The sequence below is a fragment of the Panthera onca genome, chromosome A1 (genome assembly GCF_046562875.1).
Source record: "Panthera onca isolate mPanOnc1 chromosome A1, mPanOnc1 haplotype 2, whole genome shotgun sequence".
Classification (NCBI taxonomy): domain Eukaryota; kingdom Metazoa; phylum Chordata; class Mammalia; order Carnivora; family Felidae; genus Panthera; species Panthera onca.
The window spans coordinates 158,661,438-158,685,567 of NC_138339.1; the positions used below are offsets into that span (position 1 = coordinate 158,661,438).

Consider the following 24,130-nt stretch of genomic DNA (forward strand, 5'->3'; position numbering starts at 1 on the left):
TGTATGTGGTTGTATATGCAGGTGCATAGTTGTGTGTGCACATGTATGCACGTATGTGGTTGTGTGTGGTTGTATATGCACATGTGTGTATGCATGCATGCATGTGGTTGTGTGCACGTGTATACACATATGTGGTTGTATATGCACGTGTGTAGTCATGTGCACGTGTGGTTGCATGCGTGCATGTGTACTGCCTTGCGATGGTATATATATGCACTTGTGTGTGCGTGCGTGTGTAAAGGACACCCCAGGCCCACACTCCACCACCACCACCACCACCACCCCCTGCCCTGTACCGTGCGGAGCCCTGGGAGCAGAGCTGTAACACATGAGTCTCACACACTCTGCAACCTGAACTTCCAGGAACAGCCCCCAGGACCCCACACATTCTACCATTTCATGAAATGGCACTTTCTGAAGGCCAGTGGGGTCGGCAGGGCAGGGAGCAGGGGCCCAGAGAGGTGGAGTCGCAGGGCTGGGTGCTGGAGGGAAGCAGGGCTGCTCAGACGTGCGTCTGGAACCCATCTATGTTGGCACTGGGCCCTGAGAGTCTCAGCAGGGGACACGTAATCATCTCTGGCTGTCACATGGGGTGTGAGGGGGGTGACTACTGGCACCTGGGCCCAAGGGTGCCACCAAACACATCAACAAGGCACCGGGCAGCATGCAGGACAGTCATCTAGCCCCAAATGGCACCAGTGCCTCAAGGCAAGACCCTGGCCTAGAACAGAGAGATTTTAAAAACTGGGGTCCTGAGGAAACACCTCTGGGTTCAGGCGGCCCCTGGCACAGAGTGGGTCAGACACAAGGCAGCAGACACAGTCCTGGGGCCCCGAAAGGTGACTGCCCACACCCACTAAGAGGTGCACACACCCGTGTGACCTGTTCAGACACTTGTTGTCAAAAGTCACTGTGATTCCTTGGTATTTGGGTCTAGCAACAAGAAAAGTACCCTAAGAGACATCAGACACTAAAGGGATTCCAGCCTGCAACGCAGAGCTGCACAGAGATCCCCCAGATTCTGGCCGGTCACCTCCTGCAAGCGTGCAGGACTCGGGTACCCCTCCACCACCAGCCTAGAAGGCCTGCAGCTGCTTTGAGAGCACAGAACGTGGGGGCAGAGCTGTGCAGGACACGCGTTTTAGGCGCAGAACGACTGCCGAGGGCGGCTCTGGTGGGCCAGCGTGGACGGCTCTGGCGGGCCAGCATGGATGGGGCCCTGAGGGCACTGCCCCCACCTCTGCCCCAGGCCAGAGCTGGGGCACGGCGATGCTTTTCTCTAACCCGCAAGCAGACATGCCCCTCGCTAGTTAGGATTTGTTCGCACGGTGCGATGAGGACCATTCATCATTATGCTCTTTGACAAAGGAACCCCACAACTGGGAAACCCAGCCTCGCAAACATCAGAAAAGGCCAAAAATTTAGCCCTAAGGCTGCTTCAAACTGCAGCCTCTTTTCTAAGTGGGAACCACCCAACTGCCCAGCAAATTACTGCGCTTTTGTAAACGTCAGGCTGGTGTTTAAGTTGGTTTTTCTTCTGAAATGGTAATGGCTTTGCTTCCCTCATGTAAAAGCTGATGTGCGTCTCTGAAACTTTAATCAGTAAAAACAATTTCATGAACATGAAAAGCTAAAAAATACCCAAATTCTGCCTCTTGCAATAACTGGTTATCAGCATCACACAGACTACTGCACACACGCACACACATGCACGCATGCACAGGCACACAGGCAGAGGGAGGGAGCTGACCTCCACCTAACCCTGACCGGGGCCAGACACCTCACCAAAGACTTCAGTGCAGGTGCCACAGAACCCAGGAGTCGCGTGATGGCCACAGAAAGCTACACTGTCCTTTATCAGATCAGATCCATCCCACTTTGTTGAACCTACAGACTGCCTGTCTACCTTATATTTTAAAAAATTTAACATTTATCATTATGTAGGACTGACAGAAGGTAATATGGGTAACGTGTAACCTAATATACCGTGAAAGTTAATAAAACCCTGTTTTGTCAATAGAGAAAAAATTATATTAATCTTTAAAAACCTAAGATAAATACCCAGGAACAACATAATTCTGTTCCGTGGGACGGCTGGACCAAAGACTAACACCCAATGGTTTAAATAATAAAGCTCCTTTAGTGATACACAAAAACTACTACAGTAAATGGCAAATTGAAGAGAGCAGGGAACAAAATTCTGTGCACGTTGTGGCCCCAAGTGTGTTAAGAGGCAACAACAGGGTTGTGTTGTGAGCTGTGCCTGGCCTGCGTGTGGGGTCCCACCCCATCCAGAGCCGCGGTCACCTGGCAGAAAGCCTCGTGCCATTGGAGGTGGACACCGATGTGACGAACACCCCTCCGATCGATCCCTGAGCCATCTCTGAGAAGAGAAGAAAACGCAGCAAAGGTCACAGGTGGAGGCTCGCGCTGCAACCAGGCGGCCACGGGCCGGACGGCCGGACCCCCGAGCACCTTCCTCCCCAAGAGGGACCAACCGTGACTGCCGGCTTGAGTGGGTGTGCCAGAGTGTAGCCAGTGCCAGGGACTTGTCCAGGGCCCTGGGGGGTGGCAGGCGCCCGGGGGTCCAATCCAGCCCAGCACCTCTGGGGGACAGCCCCCGCCACAGCTCTCTCACCACAAAGCCCCTTCCCTCTGTGGCCACGGCCTTGGTGCTCAGCAGAGAAGTCCCCAGAAGGGAAGGCAGTGAGAGGACCAGCTCTCAGCTCACCAGGCACACAGCTCCTCGCCCCTGAGTCAGGAGGAGGCCACGCTGGGTCACCTGGCAGGGGGCACCGACGGCCCTCTGGGGGTCGGGGGGGCCGTCCTGCCTGCGAGACCTCCAGCCCCACCCCACTTGCACCCAGAAGGTGAAACCCTCACTTAGCACCTTCATCGCGTCAACTACACCGGCAAAGCCACAGCACACCGCTGTGGCCTCCCCATGCCACACTCCCCCTACCCCCACAGCCCCAGCCCTCCCGCCCAGGCTCTCGCCAGACGTCCCAGGCTAGGGTGGGGCCCCCGTGGCTCGCGGACATGACTGACCTGTCACGTAGGGCTCCAGTGCCTTGGGCACCAGGCTCCTCGCTGTCTTCAGGTCCTGGGCAGAGCAGGTGCCAGATTCCAGGCCGCAGGCCATTCCCATGCGCTTCAGCACCTCAACGTCGTCGTGGATCTCAAACGTGTTGTCGAAGTTGAACAGGTACTCGAACCTGGGGACAGTCACCCCCAGAAAGGGAGTCACCTGCCATCTTCAAGACAGGGAGGGGCAGGAGTGGCTCCAGTCCCCTCAGCGGGAACGCCCCTCACCCCAACCTCACTTGGGCCCCTTTTTATCTGCTGTCCTGCCAAACCCACGGGCTCCACCCTGCGCTGCCCGCAGCACCCCCCCCAGTGAACAAGCTCTCTGGATGTTTAAACAGGTGTGCTAGTAACAACACCTCAGACTTTATCTGTTTCCCTTTTATGTATTTTTTAAACGTTTATCCATTTATTTTGAGAGAGGGAGAGTGAGTGTGAATGGGGAGGGGCAGAAAGAGAGGGAGAGAAAGTTCCAAGCAGGCTCCCTGCTGTCAGCAGAGCCTGATGCAGGGGCTCAAACTCGTGAACCCCAAGATCATGACCTGAGCCGAGACCTAGAGTCAGATGCTCACCCTACTAAGCCCCCCAGGGGCCCCTGTTTTCCTTTTAAAAGACAAATGTTTATAACCAGGGACGTGAGAAATGAGTCTGTAACTTAATTATGCTAAAAGACTGTACTTAATAATCAGAGTCAGTACTTGTACAAACGAGCAAGCAGACGCACTCTGTCTTTCCTAACTGTGAGAGTGGCATCCTCCACTCCGACCTGAGCCTCAGCTGGGACCTGGGGGGGGGTGGGAGGGCCCTCTGGGGACTACCTACTTGTCATTGGAAATGCTGCAGTCGATGACAGTCTTCTTGCTGGTGTTGACGATGATGAAAGGCAGGTGGATGACCGAGTTTGGGGGGGGCGGCCGGCTGGCCTGCTGCTCTGCCTGGCGGTTCCTCTGCACCAGGTTCTTGAAGGCAATTTGCTACAAAAGAGGAGCCACCGCCAGCCGCTCACACCAGCTGCCTCGATCTAAGGCCTTGTCCACAGGAGTCCCCGACGACCCCACCCCCGGCCGCACAGCACAGAAACAGGGGTCGGCCCTTTGAGAGGTCAGAGAGGACAGTGGGCAGGGAGGGGGGGGGGCGGAGAGGGCATCAGGGCCCAGCAGAGAAAGCACACCCTGAAGAAAAGCACACACCCCGAGGAGAACGGATGCAGGTGCTCACACCTCTAAGACAGAAACATCCCCAAGACCGGCCTGTCCCCTGTATGCACCCCACCCCAGAAGGCAGACATGCAGCCACACACCCAGAACCTCCCAGAGGAGCAAATGCCAGCACACCGCCGGGGCAGGGCTCTCTGGGGACACAGGTGCTCAGCCCCAAAATGACAGCACCTTCAGGATGACCCTCCCGCTGCTGTGGCAGAAAGCGCCCCTCCCTCCCCAGCTGGCCTGGTGCCTCGGTGCTCACCGAGCAGAAGGATGGGGGCGGGGGGTGCTGCTTTCCCGCCTTCCTGCCCAGCAAAGCATTCCCACCACAGGAGACCTCCTCTGGGGCGAAGGAGACACTGAGGCTCAGGTAGGGTGCCCCCACACCCAGACCGCCCAGCGGGACAAGACGTTCAGCCTCCGCCTGGTCTGCAGGTGCGGGGCCAGCAGGCATCCCAACCTCCCTGCTGGCCCCTCCTGGACTTTTCCCTGTTCAGAGATCTCCCAACCTCAGCTGCTGGGCCTGTCTGTCCTGAGACCTCCCTACACTTCCCCCCAGGGTCCCAGGGCTCCCCCACACCCTCCAACCTGACCACAGGGCCTGTGGTCTCACTGCCTTTGGGGTACAGGGCACCTCAATAAATCACTAAGTTATCTTCCCTTTCCTGACCACCCAGCACTTCTGTGGCAGCTGACCTCCCTGCACTGGACTTCCCCCCCCCCCACCCGCTCCCAGGGCCCAGCCAGACGGTCCCAACACCACAGCCTCAATCCAGGGACTGGCCACCCCTCCAGCAAGCTCCGTTTCTCCTTCCAACCCAGAACAGACATCTCCAGGACCATACAGGGACGAGGGCCCTACCTGTGGACATCTCTGCAGGAGCAGGGGACGGTGCCACCCACCGACCACGGGTGCTGACCTCCGACCCACACTCGCCATCACACCCCAGAACGTGCTTCGTACCTGTCCTAGGGAAGGCTCACGTGCTACCCTCCAAAGTGCATCCCTCCTGCCACTTAGACTCTGTAACAACCAGCACACACACTACACGTTTGCTCACACGCACTCTCTCTGGGAACAAGGCCCACGTCTAGAGTTCACGTCTGCGACGCCTGTGCAGGAGCCCAGCGGGTGCATTCAAACTCTCAAAGCAGAGATTTCATGAACGATCGGATCCCTTCTTACCCACTGAGGACCCGCTCCGAGGCTGCGGGCAGTACGACCCTGCTTGCACTACGTCTCCTATTCGTGCGCCTGTGACAGAGTCCGTTAAGCGAGGTGCATGACACACAGCACTCAGGACAACACTGGTGAGCCGTGTGAACGCGCCCTCCCGCCCTCCATCCTGCACGTGAGCTGGCCAGGACACTATGTGGGCGCAGGGGCGCTTGCTGCGAGCAGGGCCGTTACCTGCAGGATGAGCTCCTGAAGCTGAGACTGCTTCTGCTTTATCCTTTCCAGCCTCCTCTGCCGCTCCACCTTCAAGACAAAGACCACACCGTCACAACGCATCTGACAGTGTCCCGCAGGACAGGCCTGCCAGGAATCTCCTGGCGGGGAAACAGTCTAGAAGGGACGTGGCCCGTGGGATGGGACACGGGGGCGTTTCTTCAGTCTCAGAACAACACACCCTTCTCTGTCTTCTCTCGTTTTCTGGACACGGTTGATATAAAACTCAAATCCCACAAGCCAGGACTCAGAATTTACCTCCGCTGGGTGCACCGCCCTCGACTGGGCTGGGGCCCACAGAGCACAGACGAGCTGGATGGACCACACACCAACATCTGGCGGGCAAGCGGGGGGCACGGGGAAGAGGCGGACCCCTGGTCCAGGCAAGGCACACACAGCACCACACCCCGAGCGGGCACCCCCGGGGCACCCACAACACCAGACCCCGAGCGGGCACCCACGGGGCACCCACAGCACCAGACCCCAAGCGGGCACCCACGGGGCGCCCACACAAACGTCCGCACCAAACACGCTGCTCTGGGGTACACCTACAGGGCACCATGGAAAATAACGGGTCAGCCACATACCTCTAGATTCTGACATTCCTGAGCCGAGTTGGTGGGCAGACCAATCCATTTGATCTCCTTTTTCTCCTTAGAGATGATGTTCATGGCCATCAACACATTTAAGGCGTCATAGACTCGTCGTCTTATGTTCTTCTGGTCATAAGCCTGGGGAGGGCAGAGCAGGAGTTTTCCAGACCATCCAGAACAGTTCCCAGGGAAACACCTCAACAGCAGACCCGGACACACTCAAGATGGTACCCAGCAACCCACCAGCGGTGGTGAGTCACTCACTCCTCGCGTCCCCACGGAATGTGAAGGGAGAGTCAGAGCCCGCGCACGACTGGATCTGGGGCGAGAGGGCACCGCACCCCAGGTAGGTCAGGAACACTCTTCAGTGTGGTTCTCTGACTCGTGTGTGTGTGTGTGTGTCTCAAATTGCTTCAGAAAACACCAGCGGGCGCCGAGACATCGGGCCTCCCCGCCACGCAGCGCACACTCACAGATTCATTCGGTAGGATGTGGTTGTCGGCGGCACTGAACTCGGCAACCAGCTCATCAGCCACCTCGTTGTAGGACGTGGTCCCCTTCCTCTGCACCTTCTCACAGACTTTCATGGAGAAGTGTCGCAGGCCCTTCCCGTTCTTCTCCCCTTTCCGGTGCCGCTTCCTTCAAAACACAGAGGAATGGCAGCGCCCTCAGCACCCTCAGCATCCGTGTCGCAGCAACACGCTCACCCACAGGCCCGGCAAGCGGGGCGAGGCCGAGCCCCCACGCACACACCCAGGGACCTGGCTCATCTGCAGACTGCTGCGCACGGTGATGGGGCCGAGGCTCCCTCCTCTAAGGGCCAGGCCTCACACATGCGTCGGCCCCCGGGACGGGCGGACGCCGGATGTGCACAGACGCACTGACACCGCTGCTTAAGAGCACATCAACTGACACAGGGATGGTGGGCGTTTCACTGCAAATTTAAGAATTCTGGGGGAGGATGTGAGCTTTCAGCCACCGACACTGAAGGCTGGAGGGCACTTCAGACTGGGGGGAACCCAGCATCTCAACTTAAGTCACCACAGCAAGGAAAGGGTGGCTCTGAGTTTCTCAATGGATGATTCAGGGAATGATGGTTTTTGCTTTAGGACCAATACAGACATAATTCCAAAAGTCTTTGTTTTTAAGGAAAGTCACAGAGCTGACCTTCGAGTACAATCGTTTTCTCACTGGCTGCCTTTACTGGAGGAAAGGGTCAAAGTGACAGTGTGGTGGGACCATCCAATGGGGTGTCACCCGTGGAACAGCCGAGTTACAGCGTTGCAGCGGGTGAGGCTGCTTTGAGATCCGTGCTCCCTAGACGCTACTTTGCGGTGCAGACAACGGAAAAAGCGTCAAAGTTACTGCAGCGTGGAGAAGCCAGCTTCCTCCTCTTCTTCTGCCAAGAGCTCCCCACCCTTTACAGTGCAGCACCCCCCGAACCATGGGGGCAGGGGCGACTCCCCACCCTTTACAGTGTGGACCCCCGAACCATGGGGGCAGGGGCGACTCCCCACCCTTTACAGTGTGGCCCCCCCCAAACCATGGAGCAGGGGCAACTCCCACCCTTTATAGTGTGGACCCCCGAACCATGGGGGCAGGGGCGACTCCCCACCCTTTACAGTGTGGACCCCCGAACCGTGGGGCAGGGGCGACTCCCCACCCTTTACAGTGTGGCCCCCCCGAACCGTGGGGGCGCTCCCCTGCAGCCAGACTTCTCCTTTTTGAGGAAAAGCGTGCCCTGACTTTGGCTGTGGCGGCCGGCCCGCGTGGCCCAGAGAGCTGGGGGTACAAGTCTAGGCAATGTGCTCACCCGGCAGACCAAGGTGAGGGGTCTGAAGGCTGGTTCTGTGAGACAAAGTGAGTGTTAGGGGTGTGTGGGCTTCCTACCACGATAGTGTTGGGCGCTGCAGGTCTCTGAGGCGTACCAATTACCTACAGTCAAAAGAGACAATTCAGAGCACAATCAGAAATCTCCCACACGTGACCCTGCCATTCTTACTCCCCATCATCTCCAGCCACTGCTGAGTCTCTCGAGCCACGAAGATTGGGGAGAACACGGTGTGTGAGCAACACCCAACGGCTAATGCTGTAGCCACGGGCGCCATTATCTCAGGTGTCAGTTCTCAGGTTCTGAACCGTCGCTTCCCTCAGCCACCTCAGGCGTCCTCCCCGTCCAACAAGAGCAGCAGAAAACGCCCCACCCGAGGAGGCCGTGCTTAATGGTGGTTGACGTGGTTAACAGTGGGGCGTGCCACGCAAGCCTCAGGGAACGCCCCCCATTCCGCTTGCCCTAGTTTACTTTCCCCATCCTTTTCATGACATGGACAAGGGTGAAATTCTGTCTTCCAGGCGGGAAGTCAGGCCAAAACGCAAATAGAAAAACTCTCAGAACAGAGGGGTCACAGGGCAGGGCTCGCAGTGCCCCACCAGCCCATCCACATGTGGGAGCCTCATCCCGGCGGCAGCTTGTGGGGGCCCGGCACCCCAAATAGTGCAGGGCAGGGAGGAGGGAGGCAATTAGCACTGGGAGCAAGTGTGACCCACCCTGCACGCAGGGCGGCTGAGTCTGAGCGCCCCACGCCATCTCCGCACCAAAGGAAGGGGAAGCCTGGTTTGTCTTTGACAAGGACTTAGAATTTGGCCCCATCCATTAATACGCAAATATTCACATGGGGGACACAGTCATTGCTGCGTAGAGCCCAGTAAATATGTCCATTTTCCAGGATCTTGTACGAGACTCCACCCACACCAAGAACGGTCAGAACAGTACCTCCCAGTTTCTGCACAGCCAAGAGCTTAGCGACACGAGGACACTGTCGAACGAGTCAAGGTCAGGCACCAGGTGCTGGGGCACCAGGTGCCAGGGCAGCCCTTTGTGGGGACGGGTGCAGCCTTAGGGACTCACCAGGCCCACCGTTCAGGCCAGGGGGATGCTTCCTGCACCCCTTCTTAGCGGGATGAATGTGCTGTGGCCATGGGACAGGTCTCCTGTCAGAGCTAAAGACTTATCAACCATAGAAAGAAAAATGCTCAACTCAATTTCTTTCTATTTTAATTCTCATTTCCAATAATCAAAGTTTCATCACAGTGCTTTCCAAACTGGAGACCACCCTTGTTCAAAAGCCATGAAATCAAATAGCAAGCTTTCTGAAAAAAAAGAGAACAAGACAGAACAAATCCCCAGACAGGAGATGTGCCTTGTGAACCTTCTGTTTCTGTTAAATGAATGCGTATGTTCACGGGGCCCTAGGTCACTGTGGAGAACGTGCTTTAGCCATGGCTCAGGGTCAACAGTTTGGGAAACACGGACACCCGTCACTCATGGCTATTACTGGACACGTTTTACAAGGACTTGGTTGGGTACACTCTCAGGAGAGCAGATTTAGGACACCAGCGCCCACGTGGACAGGCAGGAGAGTCACAAGAGGGCTCCTGACATCTGGCCTGGGCCCCGCAGCTGGCACCCTCGCCCTTTCCCCTCCCTCAGCTGGACCTCTCGGTGCATCTATTCTACAATGAGAACACAGCAGGCGCGCTGAGCTGCTCACTGTGAGCATGGCCTCACTGGGGGAAAAGGAAACTGTCCTCGCTCTGCCCCGCTCGTCTTATCCACTCTCCCGGAAGCCGTGCCCATGGGCACTGCCTCAGGCGGGGCCAGGGCAGAGCTCCTCGAGAGCCTGAGCACATTCACATCACATGAAGACAAAGCCTGGGCTCTCGGGTCACAATGTGCCAACCCTTTCACCATCAACCCGCTGGCAGATGAAGGCTGAGGGACGCCTTACAGCGTGTGAGCTGTAGCTCTTAGCGCTGGATCTGCCAAGGAGGAGTTACCATCATTAGCTCCACCTGGAAACAGCCTGACCCAGACTGGGACTTAACTCCCAGACTGACCAAGGGTGAGGCACCGTTAGAAAAATCCTCGTTAACTCTCCTCCATACTATGCACCCTGGCCGTGAAAGCAGAACTGATCCTATAATTAAGAAGGTTTCACAAGCTGAAGCTGCTAGAATACGTTAACACCTAAAAATAAAATGAGTTACAGAATAAAACATAGAGTAGAATATTTAACTTATATCAGAAAGACATTTATTAAAAGGGTGTGATGAGCCAAAAATGGTCTAGGACTTCGACATACTATTGCTTTGAAAAACCCACAGCAACTCTGCTAGAAAAGCAGTCACGCTTCACTGACAGGGTAAGTGACAGGGCACGTCCTCAGCTGCAGGGGACGCTCACCCAGAAGCGGGCACTCAGGAGGGCAGCGAACATCCTGCTCTCCATGCTGCTCACGCCCAGAGTTGGGGCTGCTTCAGTGTGACCAGAGCCCCGTGAGCAAGGGCCGAGTCCCACAGGGGATCAATCCGTGGGAGGCACCCAGCATGGTCCCCAGAGCAGGGACACACCTGTCCTGGCACCTGACGGCCCACAGAGCCCTGAAACCACTGCAGGCTCCACAAGGACACCACCCTCATTTCCTAAGCAAGGGAGTGATGTACCCTCTGAGCTTGTGGGGCAGACGCAGGGCCCGAGCCAGGAAAGCAACACACTCCACAGGTACATGCTCCTGAAGCGTGAGGCAGGTGGCCATCCCAGCGCTGTGGGCACTTGAGAGGGAGCGCATCTCCATCCAGAACCCTCCAGCCCGCCAGCCCAGGGCCCCTTACCACTTGCTGTGCAATGTTGACATTGGACTGTCCGAACGTTTTTGGCAGGAGCTGCTTCCCCAGCGTGCTCACCGTAGAGGGGTGGACGGCGACCAAGGACACCACGCCTACAAGACAAGGAGGTAACAGGTGAGGGCCCTTCTGGATTAAGGCTGCAGGGGACAGCTTCAGGATGATGACGCTTCCAATCAGATTCTTACCTTCCCTACTTTTATCATTTCCCATCTGTGGGTCAGTTGCAGATCCTGCTACTAAGTTGAACCCTTGTCCGTGTGGACGTGACCACCAGGCCCTCCTGGGTGCTCTCATGTCCCTGGGATGGGGCTCAGCCCCAGGCACATCACCAACCTGCCCTGAGCCCTAGGGGGCTGCCTGCTCACCTACAGAATGTTCCAGGGGGACTAGAGGGCCTGGGAGAGCAGCTCTGAAAGCCTACAATTCTGCGACAATTATAGTCTTCAAATTAGAAGCCACTATATTCCAGCATTTCACTATATGTTTGCAAAACTAGTTTAGAAATCTAACATTCTTTTTCCTGGAGCAGTAGAGTCAAGTGTCTGTTTCTAGGAAGAAAAATTCCCCATGAGGATGCTGCTGCCTCTCTGAAGACACAGTCAGTCTCCTCACAAAGGAGGGGGAGGGTACATGAGGAGACAAATCCCCTCCTTCAACAGGTGTTTGCAAAGAGTTCTGTGTGCCTGCTCTGTCCTCGGTGCTGAAGACACAACAGAGAATAAAAATGGTAAAACATTTCATTTTACATATTAAATAAAAAAATCAAATAAAGCAGAAATATAAAAACTCAAAATGTAAAAAATAAAGCCCTGTGGTGCTGGCATCGAAGGCAGAGAGAACACGAACAGGAAGCAGTGGCCCTAAAGGAACCCCGGGGCCGGGGGCGGGGGGGTGGTGGTTGAGGGCAGGGTGAGCGCAGTCCTTACAGACAAGGGCCTGAGCCTACCGGGGGAAGAGCCGCCCAGACCCCAGTCCCTGCCACACGGGGAGAGGAGAGCTCTGCGCTGGTCATGCCCCGCATCCCTGGCCCCTGAAGCAGAACTGCCTCCTGTGGCCACCGAGGGCAGGTCTCGCACAAGGCAGACTCGGATGGCGTTCCTTCATTTCACAGGCTCTGCCTCATGACCGCCTCCAAATAACAGTAAGACACAGTCTTCAATCCAGCCTGGTCTAAGTTTCATTTTTGAACCTTTTAACAGTCCACACGCTTTAAAGAATAGACTCCAGGAGCGCCCGGGGGGCTCAGTCGGTTCAGCGTCTGACCTTAGCCCAGGTGATAACCTCACGGCCCGTGGGTTCGAGCCCCGTGTCGGGCTCTGTACTGACAGCTTGGGGCCTGGAGCTGCTTTGGATTTTGTCTCCCTCTCTCTCTGCCCCTACCCAGCTCATGCTTGCTCACTCGCTCGCTCTCAAAAATAAACATTAAAAAAAAAAGAAGAACAGACTTCAGATTTCAATACACAATGAATCTTACTGCCACATACAAATACTGAATAATTTCTCTTGATAACCTAAGTCATCAAGACATTCGTCCATCAAACCAACTGACTGAATGTTAGCGTTTTCACTGACATCAGCAGATATTTGTTTTCTGTAAATGTTTGTTTGCTTCAAGTTTTATTTTTCTCTAAACACAGAGACCTGTATCTTAACAAAAGCAAACATTATTTTAAATGTTTATTTTTGAGAGACAGAGCATGAGCAGCGAAGGAGCAGAGAGAGAGGTAGGGGGGACAGAGGATCCAAAGCAGGCTCTGAACTGTCAGCACAGAGCCCAACACGGGGCTCGAATTCACAAGCCGTGAGATCATGAACTGAGCCGAAGTCAGACGCTCAACCGAATGAGCCACCCAGGCACCCCCAAAAGCAAATTTTTAATGATTGTTTTAGATATATAAAAGACAGTTTAAAAGACAAAAATAAAGTTATTCTGTTTTGCACAGAGAGATTTAAAACACAAACGTGTTAGTCATTTCAAAGTCACACATGAGATTATCAGGTTATTAATAGGTTTTTAGGAATACTGAATTGATTCATAAAACGATAAAACTTAGGGTTTTTTTTTTCCTTTATTTTACAAATGACCCCGTCAACATCAGCAGCCCCAGCAGCTGTTAAGATATTAAAATAAAGTAAAATAAACGAGGTCAGAACACGGCCACATCTGGGCCAGAGCTGCGGGTGCGGCCACAGAGGACAACACTGAGCGCTCAGAACCACAGGAACGTCCACCTACAAAACCACGTGCTCACCCACCAGGGCAACGGCAGAGCTGAGAGGCAGAGTGGATCGGGGCCAGGCCCCCTCTGGTTCTCACCAGGGTCTCCCTGTTCTCTGAGACACTTTTCAACACTAAGAACTACCACACAATCTTTCTCCAGTATGACCTAGAATTAACTACTTTCCTTTTATCCTATTTGCTCAAGAGGCTGAAACAGCAAAGCTCACCGTCCAGTCCAGAGACCTGCCCCAGCTGCGCCCCCACCTGGCCCTGCCTGCAAACATCAGGGCTTAATGGGTGTGCTCTGTCCATTTTTCGTACTTTTCCATGCACATCCATAAATCCAAGAAAGCAGAAGTATTGCTCATGTGGGCCTTTGAAACCCAGAAAATTATCTACATCTCACATAACTTTGCTCACACTGTCGCTGAGACTTGTCCACAGAAAGGTCTAGTTGATTCCTTGAACCTGTGCTGTTCCGTTACAGTACGTTGATTATACAAATACACAAATGTTCCTACTGAAACACCGCAGGTAACATCGGGCCTCTGGCCTCCTCCTGCCGCTGGCGTGCCCTCACGCAGGTGCGCCAAGAGGACCATCTGTGCTATGGGCTTCCACATGGCACCTCCACAGGGCCGTTCTGCACACACCACACATGCGCCCCGCACACACATACACAACATACACGTGTGCACATACCACACATGTGCACCACACACACTGCACACACGTGTACACACATGCATGCACACACTACACATGTGCACAGCACATACACACACACACACATGCATGACACACATGTGCACACAAACCACAGTGCACCGCACACACATGCACGACACACGTGTGCGCACACCACACATGTGCACCACACATGCATGCACACACCGTACGCGTGCACCACATGCACGACACATGTGTGAGCACACATGTACACACCACACATATGCACAGCACACACATACCACACATGCATGACACACGCGTGCACATCACACCACGTGTGTGCAAGGCACACACATGTACGCACACCACACATGCACGCCACGCGCACACACCACATGTGCACATCACACACCATGCACCACACACGTGTGCACCCAGGCAGCCTGTGTCCCCCTCTCTAGGTTTCCTACCAACTGCTGACTCAGGGAAGACACGTCACTTTTTAACAATCTCAAGGATGTGATTCATTTTTAGTTTAATCTGACCAAAGACATCAGAATGCTTAACACACTTTTCTGACAAAGACCACCACACTTCGACCTACTTACACTCCTGTTTACAAGACGGGCTAACCTGTAACACAGCCTAGAGTTTACTCACTAGAAGCACAACTACTTTAGCTGTACGCTCTCTTTAGTGCCTTTTGTTAAAGGAACTAGGTGACAAAATATTTTATTATTTTTTTAATGTTTATTTATTTTTGAGAGACAGAGACAGAGCACGAGCAGGGGAGGGGCAGAGAGAGAGGGAGACACAGAATCCAAACAGGCTCCAGGCTCTGAGCTGTCAGCAGAGAGCCCGACGTGGGGCCTGAACCCATGAACTGCGAGATCGTGACCTGAGCCAAAGTTGGACGCTTTACCCACTGAGCCCCTCCCCCGGCTCCCCTGAAATATTTTCAACTATAACATCACGAAACAGAGAATTCCTCTCTTGGCGAGAAAAGGAGTTAGAACATATGTGGTCTGAGCTATTATAACCCTGAACAGGAAAAGGATTCTAGAAGTATTCCGTAAGCATATTCTTACAATTAGCAATCACAATTCATTAATACCTATGGGCTTTAAGACAGATTATGAAACCATAAGGTTTAATGTCTTCTTGAAAATAATTTCAACCATTTCTAAGTTCTAAGAACCTAGTATTTTAAGAGTTGCTCTCTTGCCCGCCACGCTAGAAATACCCCAAGTGCTAAGACGGCGGCCCCCGCACGGCCCTGCCCCTGCACAGCAGGCGCCAGAATGGCCCTGCGGCCCAAGGAGGGAGGCAGGCTCCACAGGGGCACCTCCCAGTGGGAGGGAGCCGAGGTGCCCAGTGTCTCAGGGCCTCGACCACACCCAGACCGCTCCTCTTCGAGCGCATCTCCTCTGCAGACCGGTCTTCCTGGCCAGCCCGGCAGAAGGGTTTGGCGTGTGAAACATGTTATCACTTTGTGCTCCAGATGTCGTCTGGGTTCAAACGATGGCGCCTCTGCTCTGCGCTCCCCGAGAGGGGCCAGGCCGCTTCCCCCCCAACAGCCGTGTGTGCAGGTGCACGCACATCTGCGAGGGTGCCGTTCCCGCGTCTCTGGGATGATCCCACAATGCCAGGCTGTCGGCCACCTGTCACTGGTGTTCATCTCTCCTGCCTGGGAGCCCGTCCTCAGGGGAAGGGCAACTCTGAAGCAGAAGGAAAATGGCAGACGTCACAGGACACGTCCTGTCACCAGTCAGACCCAGCCACATCCTGCGACATTCTGCGGGAGCCGCCTCCTGCACCAGGCGCTTGGGGTGCACAGCCCTTCAGGGAAAACAGTCAGCAGGCATCAGAGCACTCCATCAAGGTGCCAGGTGACAAAAGGCAGCACCGGAAACTGCCAGAAATGGCCCGGCTGCAGATGAGCAAAGTCACAAAGCCACAGGGAGGATCAGTGCGTGCAGATACCACACACACACGCACACGACGTGTCAGGACACATGCTTAAGCACACGTTTACATCGTGAGCCGTTTCTGCAGCGAGTGCACACAACATGTACGCAGAGGCCAGAGGAGAGGAAGAGGCCGCACACGGGCCATGGCCCCGGACTGGTTCTGTGCGGAGGGCAGGCAAGCAGCGGGCACATCGGGAGGGCGTGGGCACATACGTGCCAGGGCCCACGGCCTGAACCCTAGGGCAGCAGCCGCACGGCTGGAAGAGGAGGCTCCAGCAGGAACAGCGGCAACAAAATGTTGCCAGCAAAGCACCTGGCCAAACCCCTACCAGCAGGGCAGGCCCAGGAGCAAGGGGGCCCACACCCACCGGGCCACCAGAACCTGAAATATAGGCAAAGGAGGCGCCACTGTAGCTGTGCGGCGCCAGGCGCCCACGTGTTTGGTACAGCCACGCACACGCACCTCGTGCCCTGGCTCCCGCTCCAGAGCGCCTGCCCCAAACATAGGAACAAATGTGCACGCGAAGGCTCACACAGCATCAAAGCCGTCGGCGAAGCCCTGGGAGCAACCCAACGGCTGTCACAGCAAACAACGTAGCCTTCGTTGTCTTGGACCGCGTTGGGGCCTCTGGCCTTCAGGGCCCGTGGGCACAGGAGGCTGTGACTTCAGCACCCCTTCTGGGGAAAACAGCTCTTTGAATCTTACAGGCGTGACGACCGACTTGATGTGAGCACCAAGGCGCTTGTCCCCAGCTATCCGATCACAGACCAGCCGCAAGCCGCCATTAGGTAGGGGAGACCACCCTCCAGAGCCCCCTAACCAGGCAAAGACTTTCAGAGCAAATCCTCAGGTCTCCTCCACGAGGAAGGAGTAGACGCCTCCAACCCCACTTCTTGCCTGTGTCCGGCCTGCCGGCCCCCTTGTCACATGGACCGATCCCACAACAACGAACTTCCCTCCCACTCACCACACGTCTCCCGTAGGCTCTGCCTCTGGAGAAGTCTGCAGACACTGGCACCTGGAAATGGGCCACAGGCAGCAGCCAGAGGAGCAGAAGAGACAGGTGAAGAAGCACGGACAGCTCTGGAGGCTAAGACAGGAGCAGAGTCAAGGCCAGGACCCAGGGAACGGGAGTGCGCAAGAGCCCAGTGTGAGCGGGCATCACAGCCAGAGCTTAGGCAGGAGCAGGCACGGGGAGCCTCACCTCAGGAGGGGTTCACTGGCCCCAGCCGAGGGCAGCAGGGTCACTGGGGCTCCCAAACTCTCAGCAGGTGGAGCTAGGAGCAGCTGGGAGGCAGCCCTGTAGGCGTGGCGCATGCGGACAGGAAGCAGGACGGGCCCCTGCCCCCTCATGGCCCAGCCTCCACCAGGCCTGGCCATGGCCCTCCTTTTGACTCCCCACCCCTACCCCCAGTGAGAGCCAACTCCTGCCCTTCACGGTCCCTCCAGAGAGACAGGCTCTTGGGAACACACTGAGGCCACATTCCCGGGCTCTTGGACAAGCCCGTGCCAGGGGTCTGGGCCTCACTCAGCATAACCCTGGCTGAGTCTCCGCCAAGCGCTCCTCGGGAAGCGCCCACAATGACAGCGGGGTCAGACAACACAGTCTGACACCCATGGGCTCCCCAACTTCACGAACACCACTGAATAGCCCAGAGTGCGCAGGTCCAGTCAGTACCACACCGCCCAAAATTAGCATCGGAGCTCCTGAGCCGGAAGCAAAGGTGGCCGTGCGTGGAACCGTCCCCACGGGTGAGCACAGCAGTTGGGCAGCCTGGTCCTACTCCCTTTGTGGCCGAAACAGCACCGGACTGCCTGTCCAACAGACAAACGGCTCCGTTTACGAAAAAGCACTTCTCTGGAAGGAGCAGGAGCCTGCCAACGCTCAGCCTGCGTTCATAGGGTCAGAGCAGGGAGCACATTGCAGAGATGTGGCCGTGGGCCTCCCCATACCCAGAACATGCCAGAGGCGCAAGGGCAGGAGCCTGAGTGCCTGGGAGGCTGTGCTGGTCCCAGCAGAGGCGGGAGCAGAGGCAGGAGCCAGGAGCCTCGAACTACAGCAGTCCTAGCTGTGAGCGGAGCCAGGGACACGGCGGGCCAGACCACACCCAAGAACACGCAAAATCCTTGAACAGTGCAGGGAACTGGCACCAGGATATTCTAGAGACTCAAGAAGCTGTTGTCTTCTCATCTCTCCAATGCAACCCCCATAAGGGCTCAAGCACAGATCAGGCAGCCCCTAATCACGGGAGGGGCCTGTGGGACCATCCAAACAATAAAGGGACTCAAAACAAACACCAGAACGAAAGGCTTCCACTGTTTCCAGAGGAGCAGAGATCACAGTGTTTTCACTACTATTTCTGCTTAGTCACTTTTACTAAAGACGTCACGCCTGTAAATCCTAAAATTCTAAGTGTCCAATTAGTTACACTGAAGCACCTCGCTCAAGCAACCTGTGAACGGTAAAAACTATTGAACTAAAACCATCTGCAAACACTGAGTCCCTCAGCAGGGCCCTGTCCTTGGACAGGAAGGGAAAGAGGATGGGATCTACAGAAAAGCAGGACGCTGCCTACGACCTTCCAAACACAGAAACCCGGAGAGCACACATGGGCCCACAGCCCATCCAGGGGACAGTGGCCAGCGTGACGAGGGAGACCCACTGAGCCAGGAGAGGAGAGCCTCCATGAGCATCAGAAGGCGCCATCCTGATGCAAAAGAGGGAGCAGGGCCTGAGCCCACCACCCTAACCACATGGGCTGGGCCCACTGGGCCCCACGGGGAAGGACACAGCTGGACTCCTGTCCCGCTCGCCAGCAACAGATGGATGGGAAGGGGCTGGGACATTCCCCCAAAGCTACCGCAGGAGCCAAGAAGTCACCGGTCAGGGCCTCAGCCTGGCGGAGGCGGCAGTGGTAATCTAGCCACTCTGAGCTCAGGATGCCACAGGTGGCCAGGTGTCACGCATCAACTTGGAAGGGGCATGCCCTCTGGTCCAGCACTTCCACACCTAGTCTATCCCGGGAAATAGCCAGCATGCTCATACACGTGGGCAGATGTTCATCACGGTAACACCAGGAGGGAGACCGTGGGACCCCAGAGCAGGGGGCAGTGGCCTGGACCTGTCCACCTCCATGTCCGGCCCTGAATCCCAACGAGCCACCGAACATACACACGTGGCTTCCTGATGGGCAAGACACGAACCCGGACGCACGCGAGGGAGGCACCACCAGCCTTGGGCTGCCGCCCGGGTCCAGAGCAGACACCTGGAGACTCATGGCGCCCGTGAGGCAGAGGAAAGCACATGACCTGCGTTCTCCACGTCCCCGAATTTCTGCAAACAGCGTGAGCCCACCACTGACAGGTGCCTGCAGGCTGTCGGCGGCCCCAGGCAGGAGCCCTCCCAAAGCAAGGGCCCCACACTTGACAGGGGCTTTCGTCCCACAGAAATTCACGAGTACACCAACCCTAACACTCTCATCCACAGAATTGTATTTGGAAAAGAGGCGCCTTACCTTTTCCAGGACTAAGGTTCTGGTCTATGAAGACCTTGAGTTCCCCGTTGGCTTCAATTAGACCGGCCTGCAGAGAGCAACAAGGACAGTAAATAGGGGGTCTAAGAGCGACAAATCTACAGTTCGTAACAAGCCGGGCTGTGTGAGGGAGGTGTAAAATACGGCATGAAAGAGACAGAATGGTCAGGAGCCCATGCAGGGAACTTCGAAGCTTAACCCTTGTGACGTTAATGAGATACAGCTTTTGTGCATTAAGTCAACACACGCATTTAAGGGGCAGTGCCTGCGGCTAGTGGAGGCGCACCTCGGGTGGGTGTAAAATTCATCTGACCACCTGTCGTGAGAGCAGACGGGCGATCCGACCTGAGAACAGGGCTTCTTCAGAGCCCCGGACGCGGCCGCTCCACCAGAAATCGGGGGATGCACCTCTGTGTACAGGAGTGTGGGCCAGGGCCAGGCAGCATACGAGGTCCACCCGGCACCCCCATGTCCTGAGCAGGGTGACCACGCGCAGGGCCCACTGACCACGCAGCTCACTGGGGCACCAGGCAAGTGATATCACTCCCCAAGGTGTGCAAACGCACCTGAGCCGCTACAGGGAGCCATGTCTGGGACTGACCCCTGACACGCGTCCTGCGTCCGCTTTCCTGGGTTTTCATGGGAAGAATCAGGGCTCGCATGAGCTCGTCACGGGCACCGCACACCATCGGCGTCTGGACGCCCGCACCCGAGTCTGTCCTCACCAAACATCGAAGATGTGCCTGCTGCACACCAAACCAGGGCAGACGGTCTTGATACACCGAGCCTCACCAGACACCAGCCCTGCCACACGCACACTCACACCAGTGCACACCATCCGCACGTGGTCACTCACACATACACATGCACGCACACACGTCCTACACCCATACGTGTGCACACATGTGCATAAACACACACACACACACGTGTACACAAGCCACATCGCAGGTCAACCAATCCCGGCAGACAAGCCTCCTCTGCCTCCTGCCCAGGCCTCTGACCACCAGTGACCCGGGCAGTGGGATTCCTGGCCCAGTGGGAGCACCGGCTAAGGACGCCCTGGTGTTCGGGGACCCACGCCTGTGTGTACACAGCGATCTCACACACATCCACACGAGCCATGCACTCACAGACGTCACACGTCTGTGCGGTGTGCCTGGACTTTCCTCACAGGTGTGTAAGCGCAGGCCAGGCCGCCCGTGAAGGGATACAAGTGCACTTTCCAGCATCGTCCTGTCTGTCCAGGAACCCAGGGCATCTGCGGCCCGTTCCCACCCCAGGAGGAGCCTCAGGTTGGCAGCACGTACGGGCAGCAACAAGCTGGACTGCAGACAGGCAAGGCTCGTCTGGGCCTGGCACGGGAGAAGCCGCATGTCAGGCCCTGCGGTGTTGCAGGGATGGGTTCCCTCTCTCCACGTGGTGCACAGAAAACACACCAAATGCACCCAAAATGCACAAATCCACACATGGAACCCGAGACGGAAGTCAGGCCCGTGCCAACACCACATGGGCCACGTTTCCTGGACTCTCCAAAACTCCACCTTCCCACAGAAGTGGAGGGAGCCAAGCACATGCCCACAAGGATGGCAGCAGATTGAGGCCGGGCTGGGCTAGAGGACTGCTGGCCAGGAGCCGCCAGACTCAACGGCACGACTCTCTCTGGGCCAGGAAGCCTGCACCAGGCTGGTCCCAGCAAACAGGCTCAGGGTGCCCCCAGAGACACGGGACATCAGCTGCCACAGAATTGAGGACACAGCCGTGGCAGGAGAGGGCCTCAGGGCCCCCATACACCTGTCAGACGGCCCCAGGCTCCCAGCACATTATTGGCGCTGCCGGCTCCTTGATCCCAGACAGCGGCCCTGGGCTCCATGTCCACTGTCCTGTACCAGAGTGGACACGTGGCTGGACGCCTGAGCTGGCAGCCACGGAGCCCCAAGATCACACAGGGCCTGTCACTGTCCTCATGGGTCTGCCTGGGTGGGACCCAGCATTGCCCAACCTGGGGCCACTGCCCGTGCTGCTCCAGCTCGGCGGTCACAGGCCACTCATGGGAAACCCCCTCTCACAGAGGGAACACTCACAGTCCACACATCAGCGGCACAGCCCCAGCAACCCCTCACAATGTGGAAGGAAGGGAACCAGGCCAGGAAGCCCCCAGTCACTCTGGAGGAGGTCTAGTCCAACTCAAGTGATCAGACTAGCCCATCCTCTCCAGAGCCAAAGGGCTTCGTCCTCCCTGGCCACACGCAACCCACCATGGCCACCGGATGAGTGGCCTGGGCAGCGAGCAGGCCAGCCCAGCCCTTTCCGGAAAAGTCTGGAAACAGACGAAGAGGCCAGTCCCTTCTTGCCAGTCTCAGGGTCAGAATCCAAAGCTGGGGAGTCACTGGAGAACAAAGAGAGCAGGAGACAGAGGCAGACAGCCGGCTGACATGGAGGAGAGGCTGGAGTGAGCCATAGGTGCACCCAGCGGCATCATGTCTGCTCCCGGACACCCTCCCAGCCACGGGGAGGACGCTGATGGAAGTTCCGCATACTCGTGCTCTGTAAGGCCTCCTTTCTGTCGCTCAAAAGAACCTCATGTAGAAAGGGGGCTGGAGTCTTCAACAGGCTCCTCCCACCCACCACCCATGCAGCCCCAGTCTAGCCCCGTGGGAGTCCCACAAGGCGTGGCGGCTCAGCACCGAGGGGCTGCAACGTCCAGAGCAGGCTGCCTGGCAGTGCTTGCCACCCCCCTCCCCACGACACCACCTGGGAGCCCGTGGGCACCACGTCTGACAGGACCGTCTTCCCATACCCACCCTGTTCCCAAGCCTGGTTTCCAGTTCGGAGCGTAAACCTGAGGGCAGTAACTGTGACATAGGAAGAAGCCAGCTGGCGGCTGGCAGCTTGTTGACGCCCACACTGTCCGTATGTGGGACCATGACTAGGTACCCCATAGCAAGTCTCACGGGCACAGGAATTCTATCTCGCAACACAACGTGTGTCGGAATCACAAGTGGCACAAGCTCGGTTTTCACAAAGGAAATTAGAAAGCTGGGGCTGGGAAGTCAGGCTTTGGAGAGGGTGGGGGCCTGCCTTCCTGCCACCCTCTCCTCCCCGGGGGCTGCCGCCGGACACACTGCCACCTGGCCACGCCCAAATTCCAAAACACGGAAACCATTCGGGAGGATAAAGGGTTACTGTCGTTTTAACCCCTGAACTCTGAGGTCATTGTTCTGCAGTGAGACAGTGGTGACCGATTTTTCTCTAGAACATAAAAAGTCCTTCTTTTCATCTGGGAAGCCACTGAATGTATTTTTGAAGCATACTTTAACAGCTGCATGCAGATTTGGCCCAAATTTCCTGGAGCCACATGACTGACTGCCAATGACCAAAGACAATCGGTCAGGACCAAAATGACGCATCTAGGGTTCCTGACCTCGAAGGCCGACAGCAGCGCTCCATAAGTCCGCCTGGAAGGAGCTAGAGCTCTGGGGGCACGCAGGCAAGGCAGCTGCGGAAAAGCGGACAGCCGGCCAGCAGAGGCCTGGCAGCCAGCGATACCAGAGCAGGACAGACTCTCGAGGTCAACCAGCTTCCACATACGACTGACCTAAACCGGTTCCAGAGCTGGTTTATCCTGCCCTACTGTGCAGACACAGTGCACGACACAGCCCCCAAATCAAGCCTGAGTCCAGGCCACACCCAGCTCGTCCCCCCAACCGTGCTCTCTGTAAAGGTGACGGAACTCGTTTCAGAGCCTAATGACCAACTCAGAGAGACACACTCGTCTGGTCCAGCTGCGTGTGTCCACCTCGTCTGAGGCGCAGGGGCCAGCATGGCACTGGGCGGCACTGGGCAGAAGCACGCGGACAGCGTGGAGTTCAAGAGAGAAGCAGGTCTGTCTGAACCACACAAACTTACTCAGGGGCGTATAGGAAGGTCACTGGCGCTGTCACCCATAACCCAATCCACCCCCGGGGTCCCAGCCTCGGCCTTCCCACAATAGAGCTTTTCTAAAACACCACCCTTCGTGGGTGTGAACCCCAAAGGACACTGAACACCCTAAGGAGACGTCTCTGGATGACAGTGACAAGCAGCACAGCAGGGGATTACTGCCACAGGTGCTGCCCTGCCTTGTGGCCAGCGCTACAATACCTGGCCCGCCAGCATCCACCCGCGGCCATGCCCACTCGGAGCTCTGCTCCCTCCCCTCCCAGATGCCAGCCCTAGGCCCTTGTGGGACCCCAGGCAAGTCCCTGCAACCCGCAGGAGGACAGGAGTGCCAGCCCACCTCACTCGCAGCCTCACAACGGGCAAACCTTTAAACACCTGCAGCCGGTGACCCTCATCTCCGTCTGCCTGGGACCACGGGGTTCTGGGAAGCCCCTGGGGCACAGGACTGCCAGGGCTCAAGGCAGGAAGCCCTAGGCTAGCTGCAAGGTGGCCCTCGTGAGTCAGCAACACCTCCACGGAGCCGCCCGCTGGTTCTGGTGTATGAGCCTGACAGGTGCAGACCAGGCACACGGTCCACTCTGTGCATGAAGTGAGACCCCCATCTGAGTACGAACTTAAAGCGAGCTCAGATCACACGGGACGGAGTCCGTCAACACTGACGTTTGTGTTAAATTTGCAGTGGGCCCTGGAAATGGTCCCCTGTGATGGAGTTTGCTCTTTCCCACTTTGTAATCTCACACTTGCTTCTTGTCTGCGTGGGCTCAAGAGCCCGTGGC

General features: G+C 56.5%; 1 protein-coding gene across 5 annotated transcripts in view; it reads right to left on the bottom strand.

The window, feature by feature from the left end:
• Positions 1-24,130, bottom strand: part of TFDP1 (transcription factor Dp-1) — a 40,261-nt gene that overhangs the window by 1,528 nt on the left and 14,603 nt on the right. For all 5 annotated transcript variants that reach the window (XM_078452710.2, XM_078452704.2, XM_078452716.2 and 2 more), the window contains 9 exons: positions 19,395-19,461; positions 11,001-11,107; positions 8,143-8,264; positions 6,803-6,968; positions 6,324-6,467; positions 5,698-5,766; positions 3,907-4,058; positions 3,049-3,215; positions 2,308-2,383 (listed from right to left, as the gene is read on the bottom strand). In XM_078452710.2, the coding sequence (XP_078308836.1) occupies positions 2,308-2,383; positions 3,049-3,215; positions 3,907-4,058; positions 5,698-5,766; positions 6,324-6,467; positions 6,803-6,968; positions 8,143-8,264; positions 11,001-11,107; positions 19,395-19,461 (1,070 nt within the window). The remainder of the gene's footprint in view (positions 1-2,307; positions 2,384-3,048; positions 3,216-3,906; positions 4,059-5,697; positions 5,767-6,323; positions 6,468-6,802; positions 6,969-8,142; positions 8,265-11,000; positions 11,108-19,394; positions 19,462-24,130) is intronic.